The 19,880-nt window shown below is 38.5% G+C and overlaps 1 protein-coding gene and 1 pseudogene across 1 annotated transcript in view; both read left to right on the top strand.

Moving 5' to 3' along the window:
- Positions 1–19,880, top strand: part of MCMDC2 (minichromosome maintenance domain containing 2) — a 38,819-nt gene that overhangs the window by 12,597 nt on the left and 6,342 nt on the right. The window contains exons 9-12 of the mRNA XM_005892934.2: positions 5,773–5,978; positions 9,179–9,345; positions 9,847–10,026; positions 13,884–14,026. Of these exons, the coding sequence (XP_005892996.2) occupies positions 5,773–5,978; positions 9,179–9,345; positions 9,847–10,026; positions 13,884–14,026 (696 nt within the window). The remainder of the gene's footprint in view (positions 1–5,772; positions 5,979–9,178; positions 9,346–9,846; positions 10,027–13,883; positions 14,027–19,880) is intronic.
- On the top strand, positions 525–1,330 carry LOC102270666 (nuclear ubiquitous casein and cyclin-dependent kinase substrate 1 pseudogene; annotated as a pseudogene).

The following is a 19,880-nucleotide window of genomic DNA, read 5'->3' as shown; positions in this document are numbered from 1 at the left end:
AGGAGATGGCAAGAGTGAACATCGACATTTTAGGAATTGGCAAACTAAAATGGACTGGAATGGGTGAATTTAACTCAGATGACCATTATATCTACTACTGTGAGCAAGAATCCCTTAGAAGAAATGGAGTAGCCATCATAGTCAACAAAAGAGTCCAAAATGCCGTACTTGGATGCAATATCAAAAATGACAGAATGATCTCTGTTTGTTTCAGAGGCAAACCATTCAATATCACAGTAATCCAAGTCTATGCCTCAACCAGTAATGCTGAAGAAGCTGAAGTTGAACGGTCCTATGAAGACTTTCAAGACCTTTTAGAACTAACACCCAAAATAGATGTCCTTTTCGTTATAGGGGACTGGAATACAAAAGTAGGAAGTCAAGAAACACCTGGACATTTTGAAGAGACTGGGGAGTGGGGGGCTTCTCTGGTTAAGGGCCCCTGAACCAGGGAGCGGCGGAGTTTGAGAAGCCAGCAGCTCGGGGCTCGTGGGCTAAAGTTGGGGGGAGGGGCGCCAAGCGTGTGGGGTGGGGAGGGTCCTGGTCTTTGGCTCCTCGACTCGGTCCTGTTTCGACAGCGAACATGTCTTGGCCTGTCAGAAATAGGAAGGTCGTTGATTATTCACAATTTCAGGAAATCGATGATGCTGATGAAGATTATGGAAGAGATTCAGGCCCTCCAGCTAAGAAAATTCGATCATCTCCCCGAGAAGCTAAAAATAAGAGGCGATCTGGAAAGAATTCACAGGAAGATAGTGAGGACTCGGAAGAAAAAGATGTAAAGACTAAGAAGGATGATTCTCATTCAGCAGAGGACAGTGAAGATGAAAAAGAAGATCATAAAAATGTGTGCCAGCAAGGGCAGGCAGCCTCTAAAGCAGCCTCTAAACAGAGGGAGATGCTCATGGAAGATGTGGGCAGTGAGGAGGAGCAAGAAGAGGAGGACGAGGCGCCATTCCAGGAGAAAGATTCCGGCAGTGATGAGGATTTCCTAGTAGAAGATGATGATGATAGTGACTCTGGCAGTTCAAAAAAGAAAAACAAAAAGATGGTTAAGAAGTCGAAGCCTGAGAGAAAAGAAAAGAAAATGCCGAAGTCCAGGCTAAAGGCCACAGTGACGCCAAGTCCTGTGAAAGGCAAGGGGAACGTGGGTCGCCCCACAGCTTCAAAGGCATCAAAGGAAAAGACTCCTTCTCCCAAAGAAGAAGATAAGGAACCAGAAAGCCCTCTGGAAAAGAAAATGTCTTCAAGCCCTCCACTTGAGAAATCTGGGGATGAAGGTTCTGAAGATGAAGCCCAGTCTGGGGAAGATTAAAAGTGATGATGGTCTGGGGAGGGATTTTATTTAAAAAAAAAGAGAGAGAAAAAAAGAAAAAGAGGGGAAAAAAAGAAAAGCTACTTAAGATAGAATATGGTTTTGGCTATGGCTTGACTCATGGGCTTTCAATACTTTTTTTCCCTTTTGTTGAAAACAACATTTTCTTCTTTTCTTCTTCTTTTTCTTCTTCTTTTTTTTTTTTAAAGAAAAGCATTGTATGTTTAATTTACCTTTTTTGTCTATTGGTCTCTTCGTCAAGACCTCCTCTTCCCCCTCCTCCCCCTTTCCCAATGAAAGCCATGTTAAATTAAAAAAAAAAAAAAAAAAGAAACACCTGGAATAACATGCAAATTTGGCCTTGGAGTACAGAATGAAGCAGGGCAAAGGCTAATAGAGTTTTGCCAAGGGAACTCACTGGTCATAGCAAACACCCTCTTCCAACAATACAAGAGAAGACTCTACACATGGACATCACTTGATGGTCAACACTGAAATTAGATTGATTATATTCTTTGCAGCCAAAGATGGAGAAGACAGCAAAAACAAGACCAGGAGCTGACTGTGGCTCAGATTATGAGTCCTTATTGCCAAATTCAGACTTAAATTGATGAAAGTAGGGAAAACCACTAGACCATTCAGGTATGACCTAAATCAAATCCCAAACTATTATACAGTGGAAGTGAGAAATAGATTTAAGGGACTAGATCTAATAGAGTGCCTGATGAACTATGGATGGAAGTTTGTGACATTGTACAGGAGACAGGGAGGAAGACCAACCCAAGAAAAAGAAATGCAAAAAAGCAAAATGGCTCTCTGAGGAGGCCTTACAAATAGCTGTGAAAAGAGAAGCAAAAAGCAAAGGAGAAAAGGAAAGATATACCCATTTGAATGCAGAGTTCCAAAGAAGAGCAAAGAGAGATAAGAAAGTCTTCCTCAGTGATCATTGCAAAGAAATAGAGGAAAACAATAGAACGTGAAAGACTGAGATCTCTTCAAGAAAATCAGAGATACCAAGGGAACAATTCTTGCAAAGATGGGCTCAATAAAGGACAGAAATGGTATGGACCTAACAGAAGCAGAAGATATTAAGAAGAGGTGGCAAGAATACACAGAAGAATTGTATATAAAAGATCTTCATGACCCAGATAATCACAATGGTGTGAACACTCACCTAGAGCCAGACATCCTGGAATGTGAAGTCAAATGGGCCTTAGGAAGCATCACTATGAACAAAGCTAGTGGAGGTGATGGAATTCCAGTTGAGCTATTTTAAATCCTGAAAGATGATGCTGTGAAAGTGCTGCACTCTATATGCCAGCAAATTTGGAGAACTCAGCAGTGGCCACAGGACTGGAAAAAGTCAATTTTCATTCCAATCCCAAAGAAAGGCAATGCCAAAGAATGCTCAAACTACCGCACAATTGCACTCATCTCATGCTAGTAAAGTAATGCTCAAAATTCTCCAAGCCAGGCTTCAGCAATACGTGAAGCGTGAACTTCCAGATGTTCAAGCTGGTTTTAGAAAAGGCAGAGGAACTCTCTTGCTTTTTCGATGATCCATCGGATGTTGTCAATTTGCTCTCTGGTTCCTCTGCCTTTTCTAAAACCAGCTTGAACATCTGGAAGTTCACGCTTCACGTATTGCTGAAGCCTGGCTTGGAGAACATCCAATGGATCATGGAAAAAGCAAGAGAGTTCCAGAAAAACATCTATTTCTGCTTTATTGACTATGGCAAAGCCTTTGACTGTGTGGATCACAATAAACTGTGGAAAATTCTGAAAGAGATTGGAATACCAGACCACCTGACCTGCCTCTTGAGAAACCTGTATGCAGGTCAGGAAGCAACAGTTAGAACTGGACACGGAATAACAGACTGCTTCCAAATAGCAAAAGGAGTGCGTCAAGGCTGTATATTGTCACCCTGCTTCTTTAATTTATATGCAGAGTACATCATGAGAAATACTGGGCTGGATGAAGCACAAGCTGGAATCAAGATTGCCAGGAGAAATATCAGTAACCTCAGATATGCAGATGACACCACCCTTAATGGCAGAAAGTGAAGAAAAACTAAAGAGCCTCTTGATGAAAGTGAAAGAGGAGAGTGAAAAAGTTGGCTTAAAGCTCAACATTCAGAAAACGAAGATCATGGCATCCGGTCCCGTCACTTCATGGCAACTAGATGGAGAAACAGTGGAAACAGTGTCAGACTTTATTTTGGGGCTCCAAAATCACTGCAGATGGTGATTGCAGCCATGAAATTAAAAGACGCTTACTCCTTGGAAGGAAAGTTATGACCAACCTAGATAGCATATTAAAAAGCAGAGACATTACTTTGTCAACAAAGGTCCATCTTGTCAAGGCTATGGTTTTTCCAGTGGTCATGTATGGATGTGAGAGTTGGACTGTGAAGAAGGCTGAGCGCCGAAGAATTGATGCTTCTGAACTGTGGTGTTGGAGAAGACTCTTGAGAATCCCTTGGACTGCAAGGTGATCCAACCAGTCCATCCTAAAGGAAATCAGTCCTGAATATTCATTGGAGGGACTGATGCTGAAGCTGAAAGTCCAATACTTTGGCCACCTGATGCAAAGAACTGACTTATTGGAAAAGACCCTGATGCTGGGGAAGATTGAAGGCAGGAAGAGAAGGGGAAGACAGAGTCTGAGATGGCTGGATGGCATCACCAACTCAATGGGCATGCTTTTGAGTAAACTCCAGGCATTGGTGATGGACAGAGAGGCCTGGTGTGGTGCAGTCCGTGGGGTTGCAGAGAGTCAGTCACGACTGAGCAACTGAACTGAACTGAACTGAACTCTACTGATGCTGTTAAAGTGGTAGTGCTTTGTTAATTTTATTTTTAAGTATTTGCTTTGAATATATTAGAGATAGCGTTGATTTTTGTATTTGTGTCTTATTCTCTGTGACCTTATATCAGTAGTTCAAAAACTTCCTCAGTTAATTTTGATGATTTGCCAATTTTGAGTCCCATTGTTCCATATGGTTAGGTTCTCAGCCTGCCTGCCTGTTAGAATCATCTAGAAAAATATTTTTTAAAATATTTATGCCTGTGGCTCACCCCCAAAGATTATAATTTATATTGTGTGGAGTATGGCTTAGCATTGGAATTTTTTAAAGACCCCAAGCAATTTTTTTGTTAAAGTATCTTAGAATAATAACCTTTAGGCCCATCTATGTTTTCACAAATGTCAAGATTTCATTGTTTTTATGGCTGAGTAATATTCCATTATATATATGTATATATACACACCACATCTCTCTATCCACTCATCTATTGATGGACACTTAGATTGTTTCTATATCTTGGCTATTGTAAATAATGCTGAAATGAACATGGAGGTGCATATATCTTTTCCAATTAATGTTTTTGTTTTCTTTGGATTAATGCCCAGAAGTGGAATTGCTGGATCATATGATAACTCTGTTGAGGAATTTCCACACTGTTCTCCATAAAAAGCTATATCAATATATATTCCTACCAACAGTGCATAAGGGGTCCCTTTATTCACATGCTTGCCAACAATTGGTTTTTGGGTTTGTGTGTGTTTGATAACTGTCATTCTGATAGGTGTGTTGTGATATCTCATTGTGTTTTTGATTTGCATTCCCCTGATGATTTTTTACGTTGACCATCTTTTCACATGACTGTTGACTCCCCAGGTGATTTTAAAGTGAACTAGGGTTGAGAACTGCTGCCCTATAGACTTGCAAATTTTCCTTCTACATCTTACCCATTTTACATATATTCAAATTAACATCTGAATTCCCTGGAATGACACATATTCTAGACATTTTATAGTGTCTTACCTGTCCATTCTTAAGAGATCTGCTTCACCCTCTTTTGCATTGTATGTGTGTGTCTGGTCATCATAGTAGATCGCACCAGCAAGCTATGATTTCTGCAGCAAGGATTTAAAAGCTAAGCTAAGTTAATCATATTCTTTTCTTATAATTTAAATTTGAGAAATGAAGAGGCTTGAGGCAATTGGCAAAGATATTAGAAAGCAACAGGATGTATCAAGAGTTATGTTGATACATAGGTAGCAGGGGTAGTCATGATGGACTATTTGCAAAACCTAAATGCAGAAGTTTTGAAAAATGAAAGAAAGCAGGGCATCAAAAGAGAAAGCCTTGGTTCAAATGTCATCTCTCTATAGCTTTCTCTGATTTTTTTCCAGGAAGAAATAAATCTTTTATGGATGTCCTCACAGCATTATTTTAGTACTCATCATATCGTATTTTACTTTTTTGTTTTCATCTCTCTAAGGTGTGAGCTTTCCAAGTTGAGGACCAAATCTCATATATGTTTTTATCCCTAGCACTAGTGCTCAATAAACATTAAATCAAATTAAATCTAATTGTATAGCTATTATACATTATGACTTCTGAAAATCAAATATTAAATAGTAGTAATTAATGATTTATTTTTCCCCTTAGGCTTTTGAATTTTAGTATAAGCCTTGTGCCCCGTGGTATACGTCATTCAGTCTCTACTGAAATTTTCCCTACTGTATCCAGGAATAAGTATGGAACTGGAGCAGTTAGCATTCAAGCTGGCAGTGCTTTGCTAGCTAAAGGTGGTATCTGCTTTATAGGAGACTTGGCTTCACACAAAAAAGATAAACTTGAACAGCTCCAGTCAGGTAAACAATATTTCTTCAAATTAATTTTTACCTATTTAACTTTTCCATCAGTGTCATGGAGTTGAGTGTGCTAAATCACTTCAGTCATGTTTGACTCTATGAGACCCTATGGACTGTAGCCCTCCAGGCTTCTCTGTCCACAGGATTCTCCAGGCAAGAATACTAGAGTGGGTTACTGTGCCCTCCTTCAGGGGATCTTCCCGACCCAGTGATCGAACCCAGGTTTCCTGTATTGCAGGCGATTCTTTACCTATCTGAACCACCAGGGAAGCCTAGGACTTACCTAACAATAGAGATTATATTGTACAGGTTTTAGAAATAGAGAAATTATATTAAATGACACTTCTCATTTTACCTTGATAAATAAAAACAGGAATTTAATGTGTAAATGTACTGTTTAAGCCTTTGCTCTCAGTTGTAATACATGAATTTGTATTAGTTAGAGTTAGTTGCTCAGTTGTATACAACTCTGTGACCCCATGGACTGTAGCCCACCAGGCTTTGTTCATGGAATTCACCAGGCAAGAATACTGGAGTGGGTTGCCTTGCCTTCCAGATTTATTTCCTCTTCTTGTGTTATTGCACTAGTTAGGACGTTCAAGATGATGTTGAAAAACAGTGGTGAAAAGGAACATCATGATCTTGTCTTGTTCCTGATCTTAATAGGAAAGTTTCAAGTTTCTCACCATCATGTATGATGTCAGTTGTAGGTTTTTTGATGAAGTTCTTTTTCAAGTTGAAGGAGTTCCCTTCTATTCTTAATCTACTAAGAGTTTTTAAATAAAGGGTGTTGAATTTTACCAAATGCTTTTTCTGCATCTATTGACATGATAATGTGATTTTTCTTCTGTAGCCTGTTAATATTATAGGGATTACATTAATTGACTTTCAAATGTTGAACTAGCTTTGCATACCTAACATAAATTTTACTGGCTGTGATATATACTTATTTTTATACATCATTGAATTAATCTGCAATATTTTGTTGAGAATTTTTGCCTGTGTATTCATAAGAGCTATTGGTCTGTAGTTTTCTTGTTATATCTTTTATCTGATTTTGGTATTAGGATAATGCTATTTGAGCCAGATTTGTAACTAACAAGGATATGGAAAAATAAGTATTGGGCAAAGAAAAGTTAGGACCTTGAATTCCTGGCATGCCAGCAAGCACGTGCAGCAATACACAGGAGACATAGCATATTGCCTCTGCCTGCAAAAATAGACTCACACTCATATGTTCAACTGATTTTTGATCACAACATCAAAACAATGGGGAAAATGGGGAAAGTTTTTTCAACAAATGATGATGGAACATCTGGAAAAGAATTAATATTTGTTCATACCTCACAACTATACACAATAATTACAGATGAATCATAAACCTAGATGTAAAAACTTAAATTATAAGGCTACTAGAAGAAAACATGAGAAATCTTTATGACTTAAGGGTATGTTGTGTGCATGCTCAGTCATATCTGACTCTGTGACCCCATGGACTGTAGCTCGCCAAGCTCCTCTGTCCATGGGATTTTGCAGGCAAGAACACTGGCTGCTGCTGCTGCTAAGTCGCTTCAGTTGTGTCCAACTCGGTGCAACCCCACAGACGGCAGCCCATCAGGCTCCTCTGTCCCTGGGATTCTCCAGGCAAAAATACTGGAATGGGTTGCCATTTCCTTCTCCAACGCATGCATGCATGCTAAGTTGCTTCAGTTGTGTCTGACTCTGTGCAACCCCACGGACAGCAGCCCACCAGGCTCCTCTGTCCATGGGATTCTCTAGGCAAGAACACTGGAGTGGGTTGCCATTTCCTTCTCCAGAGGATCTTCCCTATCCAGGGATTGAACCGTGATCTCCTGCACCGCAGGCAGATTCTTTACCATTTGTGCCACCAGAGTAGGCAAAGATTTTTTGGACAAAACCCAGAAAGCAATTAACAGAAAACAATTGATGAATTGGACTTCATCAAAACTAAAAAGTTATACACATCAAAAGGCCATTTAAAAAGTGAGTAGGCAAATAAAGGAAAAGAAAATAATTGCAATACATATATTTGACATAGGACATATACCTAGAACATAGAAACAATTCCTACAGGTCAGTAATTTAAAAAACAAAATGTATGTGTTAGTCACTCAGTCATGTCCAACTCTTTGTGACCACGTGGACTATATATAGCCCACCAGGTTCCTCTGTCCATGGAATTATCCAGGCAAAAATACTGGAGTGGGTTGCCATTCTCTTCTCCAGGGGATCTTAACAACCCAGGAATCAAACCTGAGTCTTCCACACTGCAGGCAGATTTTTTTACCCACTGAGCCACCAGGAACCTCCCACCCTCCACCCCACAAAAAAAACCCCTAAAGAACCAGATGCAAAATACCAGATTGTGTGTATTGTCTCACAATCTTATCCTCTTTCATTCTTGACTTAGATGATCTGCTTTCTTTTTTTCCCCACAGAAAAGAACATTGCTCCCACAGAGTCCATAAGACTGATCTATACATCAGTGTCTCTTTTGCTGTCTCCTACAGAGGGTTATTGTTACCATCTTTCTAAATTGCATATATATGCGTTAGTATACTGTATTATGGACTCTGTGGGAGAGGGAGAGGGTGGGGAGATTTGGGAGAATGGCATTGAAACATGTAGAATATGTATGAAACGAATCGCCAGTCCAGGTTCGATGCACGATACTGGATGCTTGGGGCTGGTGCACTGGGATGACCCAGAGAGAGGGTATGGGGAGAGAGGAGGGAGGAGGGTTCAGGATGGGGAGCACGGGTATACCTGTGGCGGATTCATTTCGATATTTGGCAAAACTAATACAATATTGTAAAGTTTAAAAATAAAATAAAAAAAAAAAGAACATTGCTTAATTTCAGCCTCCTTTGTAACCTGCATGATACAACCAGTCTCCTTACCCTCTGCCTATTCATTCCAGTCCACAATTCTAGCTTCATGCTTTGGACTAATGGTTCTCATCATCAGGGGATACAGAAACATTCAAATATTTTTCTTGCCTTGTTCTTTTTATGGCAAATCCTCTAATTTAGCCATATCCTGCAAAACCATGAAGTTTTCCTGTATCTTTGCTATCCAAAATTTAAGTCATAAAATTCATTATAATAATATTTATTAATTTGTAGCTATATTGACCAAAGTGAACTTAAGTAACAAATGGATAATGTCTCTTGACTTAGCTGTGGAAAGTAGAAGCATCACAGTCTACATCTCGGGAAAGAAGTTTGGGGATGATGTGGATCAACAAATGACTTTTCCAGTTCAGTGCAGTTTTTGGTCTTTTCTTGATATGGATTCACCTTCAAGGAGAAATATACAGAAAACCAATATGCTAATTGGTCAGATGGTAAAGTATATGTGTATTTTATTGTTAGAATATTGTTCAAGGAATTTAGTCATGGATTTTAGTCTCAATTTTTTAATAACAATTTAATGTTTTATTTCTGTGCTTACTTTCTGTCTTACTCAGATCCTGGAACTAAATAATGACACAGTTGTTTGCAATTTTTCATTTTTTAGTCATAGAAAGCAGGTATCAGCTCACTAGAAATTATTATTTGAGTAGGTAGTGGGGGAGGTTTTCATGAATAATGTGTAAGAAAATACTCAATAAAGAGCATTTTAAAAAATTTGTTACCAAAAAGATCCCATGCTATTTGGGAATCACTTTAAATGAAGTATTATTTATAATTATTATTTAAATTATAATATAATTATATCACTATAGTGTTAATTACATTAAATTATGAAATAATAAATTAATAATTATTTTATTTTGTTATTATTTAAAGTGTTTGTGAAAATGCCAGTGTTTAATATTTACTTTCTACATTTTTGTTTGATGTAGGATTGCAGTTTAATTCCAGCTAATCTTGTAGAGGCATTTGCATTATTGATTAACTGCAGTGAATCATCTCCTTGCCACCCACTTCTTCCAACTGTGCAACATACTTTAAAGAAAGCTATTGATCCTGAAGGGCTGCTTTATTTAGCTTCTAAACAGTTCACAACTGAAGATTTTGAAAAGGTAAAGGTGGAAAAAATGAGTGCCATGAATATTTGTGCTGCTGCTGCTAAGTCGCTTCAGTCGTGTCTGACTCTGTGCGACCCATAGACGGCAGCCCACCAGGCTTCCCGTCCCTGGGATTCTCCAGGCAAGAACACTGGAGTGGGTTGCCATTTCCTTCTCCAATGCATGAAAGTGAAAAGTGAAAATGAAGTCGCTCAGTCATGTCTGACTCTAGCGACCCCATGGACTGCAGCCTACCAGGCTCCTCCGTCCATGGGATTTTCTAGGCAAAAGTACTGGAGTGGGGTGCCATTGCCTTCTCCAATATTTGTGCTAATGTTTCTCAATTTAAATAAAACTCCCTTTGAACATTCAGTTTTCCTTATTTAGAATTTTCTTTTATTTCAGTTTGCTTTTAGCTTTTAAGAATTTTAAGGACATTGTATAGAAAATATTTTAGATTAGTTAAATTAAAAGCTATAAGGACATAGATATTAAAATGTTGAGTTTATTCTTTGAATCACTAATCAGATCACCATGGTTTATCTTTCCATTAAAACATTCAAAATAGAATATTTTTATAAAACATTATGATGAGAGGCTTTCTAGATACACAGTTTTTTACATTTTACAGACTATTCAAAGGGAATAGTTCTGACTATAGGGAGTATCTATCATGACTCACAAACCCATTTATTTTAATGTCTTGACCTGAAAACATGTGTGGCATGTTCAGAGAACCTGAAAGTTGGATGATGCAAATTTAGTAATGACTCTCATAGCTATTAAAGGTACTCAAGTATTTACAAGTGAAGCCCTTTTAATATTAACTGTTGAGAAATCTGTCCACAATAGAGTTAAAGTGTCTGTGTAGGATAGCTAAATGGCCTGTAACATTGGGAAGCGGGAATCCACAGGTCAGTAAATTTTTTGTTCATACCTGCCATTTTTTGTAGCCCAAATTGCATGGATAAAAGGTTGAAAGGTGGAGTTTATTCACATAGATTAAAACAGAAAAAGAACAATATTTACTATAAAATAAGGTCTTTTCATTTGTTTTAGTGTGTATAAAAAAAAGCAATTAGTCTTTAGGAACTGGGGTACTAAATGATATAGACATGCTAATAACCTGGAAAAATTTTTGCCCAGTCTTTCCCTGAAAAACAACAACAAAAAAGTCTATGGATTTATTAGTCAGGCATTTACTGAGTATTTAATATTGATGAGCCTCTTTCTGTTCTTTTATATTCTCCTAGAAATGTTCATTTTTCTTCCTTAGTTTATCATTTAATTGAGATATATGAAACAAGGGACAATTTAAAGCTGTGTTAGGTGGTGCTGACTATAAGTATTGCATGACTTCAGAAAGGAAGGTATCAAGTAGAATGCAAGAGTTAGGAATAACCCAAAAGGCGGTGAGACTTTAGTTGGGCCTTAAGAAAAGGTAAGATTTAAATTACCCTCCAATTAAAGCTAAATTTTACAAAAAGGAAAAAAAGAAAACAAAAGGTAAGATTTAAATGACAGGAAGGATGGACATTAAAAAAAAAAACAGCTAAAAATAAGAGCAAAGACATAAAAGTAGAGATGAGTACACATAGAAAACTATGAGAAGACCTGTCAACTGGAGCAAAAATTATATTATATAGTCATCAAGATTAGGCAACTGTTGAAGAAGTTGATAACTGGAGGCCAGTGCTGGCTCCCAGTGCTACATTCCCAATAGCAGAGACAACAGGTCTTTTATGAAGGGGGATGTGGTTGTCTTATCACTGTGACCCCATAGCATAAAACCTAGAGAGAGCTATCAACGTTATTGATAGTATTGTTCTGTTCTGAAGGCCTGGAGGGAATTGTGGAATGTAAGAAAAATAAAGACAGGACATATCCAACCCAGGACATATCTAGATCTTTTTTTTTTTTTTTAATTTAAATTTTATTTTATTTTTAAACTTTACAATATTGTATTAGTTTTGCCAAATATCAAAATGAATCCACCACAGGTATACCCGTGTTCCCCATCCTGAACCCTCCTCCCTCCTCCCTCCCCATACCCTCCCTCTGGGTCGTCCCAGTGCACCAGCCCCAAGCATCCAGTATCGTGCATCGAACCTGGACTGGCGACTCGTCTCATACATGATATTATACATGTTTCAATGCTATTTTCCCAAATCTCCCCACCCTCTCCCTCTCCCACAGAGTCCATAAGACTGATCTACACATCAGTGTCTCTTTTGCTGTCTCGTACACAGGGTCATTGTTACCATCTTTCTAAATTCCATATATATGCGTTAGAATACTGTATTGGTGTTTTTCTTTCTGGCTTACTTCACTCTATATAATAGGCTCCAGTTTCATCCACCTCATTAGAACTGATTCAAATGTATTCTTTTTAATGGCTGAGTAATACTCCATTGTGTATATGTACCACAGCTTTCTTATCCATTCATCTGCTGATGGGCATCTAGGTTGCTTCCATGTCCTGGCTATTATACACAGTGCTGCGATGAACATTGGGGTACACGTGTCTCTTTCCCTTCTGGTTTCCTCAGTGTGTATGCCCAGCAGTGGGATTGCTGGGCTGCTGCACAACAAAGGAAACTATTAGCAAGGTGAAAAGGCAGCCTTCAGAATGGGAGAAAATAATAGCAAATGAAGCAACGGACAAACAACTAATCTCAAAAATATACAAGCAACTCCTACAGCTCAACTCCAGAAAAATAAATGACCCAATCAAAAAATGGGCCAAAGAACTAAATAGACATTTCTCCAAAAAAGACATACAGATGGCTAACAAACACATGAAAAGATGCTCAACATCATTCATTATCAGAGAAATGCAAATCAAAACCACTATGAGGTACCATTTCATGCCAGTCAGAATGGCTGCAATCCATAAGTCTACAAGCAATAAATGCTGGAGAGGGTGTGGAGCAAAGGGAACTCTCTTACACTGTTGGTGGGAATGCAAACTAGTACAGCCACTATGGAGAACAGTGTGGAGATTCCTTAAAAAACTGGAAATAGAACTGCCATATCTAGATCTTTTTAAAAAGTTATATTTAAAATACAGATATAATAGTTAATAGCAACTTTATTATGGGTGGTTTTTCTCTTTTGTTTCCTCCTCTTGTTTTTCTGGTTTTACAACTCACAGAAACAAAAGAAATGGTGAATGGTGAAAAGTCTGGAAATGGTGTCATAGAATAAGGACTTGAGGAACTGGGAATTACCTGTGGTGGATTCATTTTGATATTTGGCAAAACTAATACAATTATGTAAAGTTTAAAAATAAAATTTAAAAAAAAAAGAAAGAAAGCACAAAACTCAGAGAAAACAGTGATAATCATTAAGTTGAAGGCTTATTTTCTACCCAAAATCTTTCTGAGTCTTCAAGGCCTGTTTTCATAGTAGTTAACACAGTACTTCCCACATCGCTGGTCTTTAGATGTGTTTTTTAAAAGGAAGGAAGAAGGCCAATGAGAGAAAGTTTTCTAGAAATAAACTGTCAGAGAATTAAGACTATTCAAAGGGAAATGAGATTCTGAGGGGAGCTGTCTCCCACTAGAAGGCTCTGAGTAAGCCTTTATTCCACTGGAAGCAAAGAGTTGATAGTCATTCAAATACATTGCACAGAACATTTCTGTACTAAGAGGGAAGAAGAGGTTATTCTAGGTAGACTGTAATATTCTTTGTAAGTATAAAATGATTTAAAGTGCTCAGTGGCTTTGGATGGCTCATATATTTAAATCAGTTTTGATATAAATAAAGTATGCAAACTTTAAAAAATAAAATGACCATATACTTTGGATTTTTGTAATATAGGTTCTCTTAATAAAGTTTGAATCTCTTGAATTTTCACACTTTCAATTTAGCTGCTTGCTTTTGCAAAAAATTTGAATGTCGAATTCAGCTTGGAGGCAGAAAGAATGATTCATGGCTATTACCTAGCAAGTCGCAGAATCAGAACAGATTCTATATGTGGATCAAAACTGTCAGCATCTGCATTAAAATATTTGTAAGTATGCAATTTTAAAATCATTATTGACTTTAAAAAATCTTTATTTACCTTTTTTTTTTTGGCTGTGCTGGGTTCTCCTTGTGTGGGGTTTACTCTAGTTGCAGAGAGTGGGGGCTACTCTTTAGTTGAGGTACACAAGCTTCTCAATCCAGTGGCTTCTCTTCTTGTGGAGCATGCACTCAAGAGCTCATGGGCTTCAATAGCTGCGACGTGAAGGCTCAATAGTTGTGGCTCCCTGGCTCTAGAGCACAGGCTCAGTAGTTGTGATCCAGAGGCTTACTTGCTGTGCCGCATGTGGGATCATCCTGGACCAGGGATCGAACCTGTATCTTCTGCATTGGCAGCCAAATTCTTTACCACTGAGCCACCAGGGAAGCCCCCTTTATTTACTTTTAAATGATGTGTATAATTAACTGTCTCACTTGTTTTTTGATTGCTGGGTGGTTGATTTACAATATACTTTGTTCCAAAAGAATTTAAGGTAACTTAATTATTTCTTCTGTTATAGCCTTACATCATTTGAACCTCCAACAATTTGTTTTCACTAAATTACTTTTTATTGGATACCTGGTATCAGGTACATCTGAAAAAAATGCACTGACTGAATTTTTTAATGCAAATGATTATTTTTTGTAAATGTGGTTCAGTTCAGTTCAGTTCACTTCAGTTCAGTTGTCACTCAGTCATGTCCGACTCTTTGAGACCCCATGGAGGCAGCACCCCAGGCCTCCCTACCCATCACCAACTCCCAGAGCTTACTCAAACTCATGTCCATTGAGTCAGTTGACTTTCTAGATATTTTATAGTTGAGCTTAGAAAAAAAAATTATGTTATTCTTTGTACTTTTAAACACTTTAGTACACTCAAGTACTATTGTTCCTTGAGAAGTTTTTTAAAACTAATTTTTATTATAAAAGTAAAGTATGGACATAGTGAAAGAAAAGTCTAAAATAATGAGTTAAGTCCCTTGCTAACCCTACCTGTGATTATCTCACTCCCTGGAGATGATCCCTGCTAAGAGGTTTTGTCTGTCCTTTCATAAATTACCCATTCAGATACTAGCATATACAAATATATAGTTTAAATATGTGATGTATATTAAGTACATATTTTATTTAAATGTTATATATTTTAGATTAATATGTTATTTAACATATTATATAAAAATATTTTTATAATACATAAATACATATGTAGCCATGTTGATATTCTCTTTTTGCCCAAATGGAATCATGCATACATATCATGATATCTTACTATCAACACATAAAGAATTACCTCATTCTGTTTTAATAGCTCCCTTACAGATTTACTGTGTTATGATGTGGCTATTCCATAATTTAAACAGTCCTCTGTTGATAGACCATTATTTCATTTGATATAGATTAATATGTAATCTCAACCCAAATTATGAAGTAGGACCAGGGGTAAAAACAATCTATTATATAAATAAATATCTTTTTATGACTGCAGTATAAAATAAGACAAGTGGAGGACTGATAGGAAATGTCAAGTGTAGGACTAAAAGAGATAAATATGTTTAGTTAATTTCCCCAACTCTGTCTTCATAGAACTAAAAAATTGCGACAGAAAGGGAAGGTAGAAATTAACTGTGATGTTTTAAAATGGCAAACAGAATTATATAATGCTGTTTTCTGAAGTAATATTGCAAATACTCAGAGCTTAAAGGTTTGAAAGCCCTATTATCTTATTTGCTTTTTCCTCTGTCTTGAAAAGATATTTTTAAACTCACATAGCCTCAGTTTACATTTGACTCTACTAATCCAAGAATAAGACAGAATTAAGTTTAATATGACAACTCTACCTTTTCCTCTTGTAGAAATAAATACTAGAGATGGAAATGGGTCTTATGAAATAGTCAAGTAAATGAAGCACTTCTCAGAAGAGTCATAAACCTTGACTTTTTCTCCCGCTTCTATAGACAGGTACCTATTAACACCAGCCATGCTTAATCTGCCTGCAATGCAGCATACCCCAGTTCGATTCCTGGATCGGGAGATCTCCTGGAGAAGGGATAGGCTACCCACTCCAGTATTCTTGGGCTTCCCTTGTGGCTCAGCTAGTAAAAATCCACCTGCAATGCGGGAGACCTGGGTTTGATCCCAGGGTTGACAAGATCCCCTGGAGAAGGGAAAAGCTACCCTTTCCAGTATTCTGGCCTGGAGAATTCCATGGACTATATAATCCATGGGGTTCCAAAGGGTTGGACACGACTGAGTGACTTTCACTTTCATGCTTTTCTAGAGAAGTGGAGCTGAACAGTGCTCTTTGCTTTCCCTGAAAAACTATATATATATTCTGTCCTGGTCAAAATTTTTAGAAGAAGCTTGGGTGAGGACATCAGGAACATGATAATCAAATTTGTAAATAAGCAACTCTGGAGAGATCTTCACAGACTCAAATTATTATTTTAGTCTAGCAACAAGAAAATTAATAGGACAAATGTAATGTATGGACAGAGGTTCGTGACATTGTACAGGAGACAGGGATCAATACCATCCTCATGGAAAAGAAATGCAAAAAAGCAAAATGGCTGTCTGAGGAGGCCTTACAAATAGCTGTGAAAAGAAGAGAAGTGAAAAGCAAAGGAGAAAAGGAAAGATATAAGCATCTGAATGCAGAGTTCCAAAGAATAGCAAGGAGAGATAGAAAGCCTTCCTCGGCGATCAATGCAAAGAAATAGAGGAAAACAACAGAATGGGAAAGACTAGAGATCTCTTCAAGAAAATTAGAGATACCAAGGGAACATTTCATGCAAAGATGGGCTCGATAAAGGACAGAAATGGTATGGACCTAACAGAAGCAGAAGATATTAAGAGATGGCAAGAATACACAGAAGAACCGTACAAAAAAGATCTTCATGACCCAGATAATCACGATGGTGTGATCACTGACCTAGAGCCAGACATCTTGGAATGTGAAGTCAAGTGGGCCTTTGAAAGCATCACTACGAACAAAGCTAGTGGAGGTGATGGAATTCCAGTTGAGCTATTTCAAATCCTGAAAGATTTGGAAAACTCGGCAGTGGCCACAGGACTGGAAAAGTTCAGTTTTCATTCCAATCCCAAAGAAAGGCAATACCAAAGAATGCTCAAACTATCGCACAATCGCACTCATCTCACCCCACTCCAGTACTCTTGCCTGGAAAATCCCATGGACAGAGGAGCCTGGTAGGCTCCAGTCCATGGGGTCTCTAAGAGTCGGGCATGACTGAGCGACTTCACTTTCAATTTTCACTTTCATGTATTGGAGAAGGAAACGGCAACCCACTCCAATATTCTTGCCTGGAGAATCCCGGGGACAGAGGAGCCTAGTGGGCTGCCGTCTATGGGGTTGCACAGAGTCGGACACGACTGAAGCGACTTAGCAGCAGCAGCAGCAGCATACGCTAGTAAAGTAATGCTCAAAATTCTCCAAGCCAGGCTTTAGCAATATGTGAATCATGAACTTCCAGATGTTCAAGCTGGTTTTAGAAAAGGCAGAGGAACCAGAGATCAAATTGCCAACATCCGCTGGATCATTGAAAAAGCCAGAGAGTTCCAAAAAAACCCCATCTATTTCTGCTTTATTGACTATGCCAAAGCCTTTGACTGTGCGGACCACAATAAATTGTGGAAAATTCTGAAAGAGATAGGAATACCAGACCACTTGACCTGCCTCTTGAGAAACCTATATGTAGGTCAGGAAGCAACAGTTAGAACATGGAACAACAGACTGGTTCCAAATAGGAAAAGGGGTACATCAAGGCTGTATATTGTCACCCTGCTTATTTAACTTATATGCAGAATACATCATGAGAAATACTGGGCTGGGTGAAGCACAAGCTGGAATCAAGATTGCCGGGAGAAATATCAATAACCTCAGATATGCAGATGACACCACCCTTATGGCAGAAAGTGAAGAAGAACCAAAAAGCCTGTTGATGAAAGTCAAAGAGGAGAGTGAAAAGTTGGCTTAAAGCTCAACATTCAGAAAATGAAGATCATGGCATCTGGTCCCATCACTTCATGGCAGATAGATGGGGAAACAGTGGAAGCGGTGTCAGACTTTATTTTTTGGGGCTCCAAAATCACTGCAGATGGTGACTGCAGCCATGAAATTAAAAGACGCTTACTCCTTGGAAGGAAAGTTATGACCAACCTAGATAGCATATTGAAAAGCAGAGACATTACTTTGCCAACAAAGGTCCATCTAGTCAAGGCTATGGTTTTTCCAGTGGTCATGTATGGCTGTGAGAGTTGAACTGTGAAGAAGGCTGAGCGCCAAAGAATTGATGCTTTTGAACTGTGGTATTGGAGAAGACTCTTGAGAGGCCCTTGGACTGCAAGGTGATCCAACCAGTCCATCCTAAAGGAGATCAGTCCTGGGTGTTCATTGGAAGGACTGATGCTGAAGTTGAAACTCCAATACTTTGGCCACCTCATGAGAAGAGTTGACTCATTGGAAAAGACCCTGATGCTGGGAGGGATTGGGGGCAGGAGGAGAAGGGGACGACAGAGGATGAGATGGCTGGATGGCATCACCGACTCGATGGACATGAGTTTGAGTGAACTCTGGGAGTTGGTGATGGACAGGGAGGCCTGGCTTGCTGTAATTCATGGGGTTGCAAAGAGTCAGACACGACTGAGCGACTGAACTGAACTGAAGGTCTTTAATTAGGTCCCAACCTCCCTGATACATGTGTGAATGCATGGGAAAGGGGTGATCTGCCTTAATATGAAAAAGATTTGAGATTTCATATTTTTATGTCTAATATGAATAAGTAATGTAATAGGGCCGTAAATAATACTGTGATTTGCGGTTGTATTAATAGAACATAGTATCAAGAGTGAGAAAATGCTAATTCTGCCCCAAGTCTTCTCTACTGATCAAATCACACCTTAGTACTGTACTGAAATGGAATATTAACCAAATTTGGTCACAAGAAGAACAGCCAGGATGATAAGGGGCATGAAAATCATGTCACATGACATATTAAAAGAACTAAGAGGGACTTCCCTGGTGGTCCAGTGGTTAAAACCTTACACTTCCAAAGCAGGGGGTGCAGGTTTCTTGGTCAGGGAACTAAGATCCTGTATGCTGTGGAATGTGGCCAAAAGAAAAATAGAACTAGGAATATTTATCTTGGAAAAAATAAACTAAGGAGCAACTAGAAAAGTTGTCTTTGAATATCTGAAGAGCTGTCTCATTTAAGAAGTGTTAGATTTGTTTTGAAATCCCAGAGGACAAAACAGGGACCAGTGGGTGTAAATTGCAGTGAAACCAATTTCAGTTTACATTTATATAAGCTTTGTGGGTGAGTCCCCAAATTTTCAAATGCGTTATTTGAAATCACAATAACCCTATTAATTTTTATTATCCCCATTTTATAGCAGAGCTTCAAAAAAATCTCAGAAATTAAATGATTCATACAAACTCACACAGCTAGTAAATTTCTAGAGACATAGTTCAGATTTTCTGATTCCTACATCCAACAATCATTCAAGTGCCTTGCTGCTGCTGCTGCTAAATCGCTTCAGTCATGTCCCACTCTGTGCAACCCCATAGACGGCAGCCCACCAGGCTTCCCCATCCCTGGGATTCTCCAGGCAAGAACACTGGAGAATGTTCAGTGTTCTGAACTGGGTTGCCATTTCCTTCTCCAATGCATGAAAGTGAAAAGTGAAAGTGAAGTCGCTCAGTTGTGTCCGACTCTAGCAACACCATGGACTGGAGCCCAGGCTCCTCCGTCCATGGGATTTTCCAGGCAAAAGTACTGGAGTGGGGTGCCATTGCCTTCTCCGTCAAGTGCCTTAAAGCTAGCTTAAAAATAATAAAGGAATGGATTGCT

The sequence above is a fragment of the Bos mutus genome, chromosome 14 (assembly GCF_027580195.1).
Source record: "Bos mutus isolate GX-2022 chromosome 14, NWIPB_WYAK_1.1, whole genome shotgun sequence".
NCBI lineage: Eukaryota > Metazoa > Chordata > Mammalia > Artiodactyla > Bovidae > Bos > Bos mutus.
This window is presented reverse-complemented; position numbering and strand designations above follow the sequence as displayed.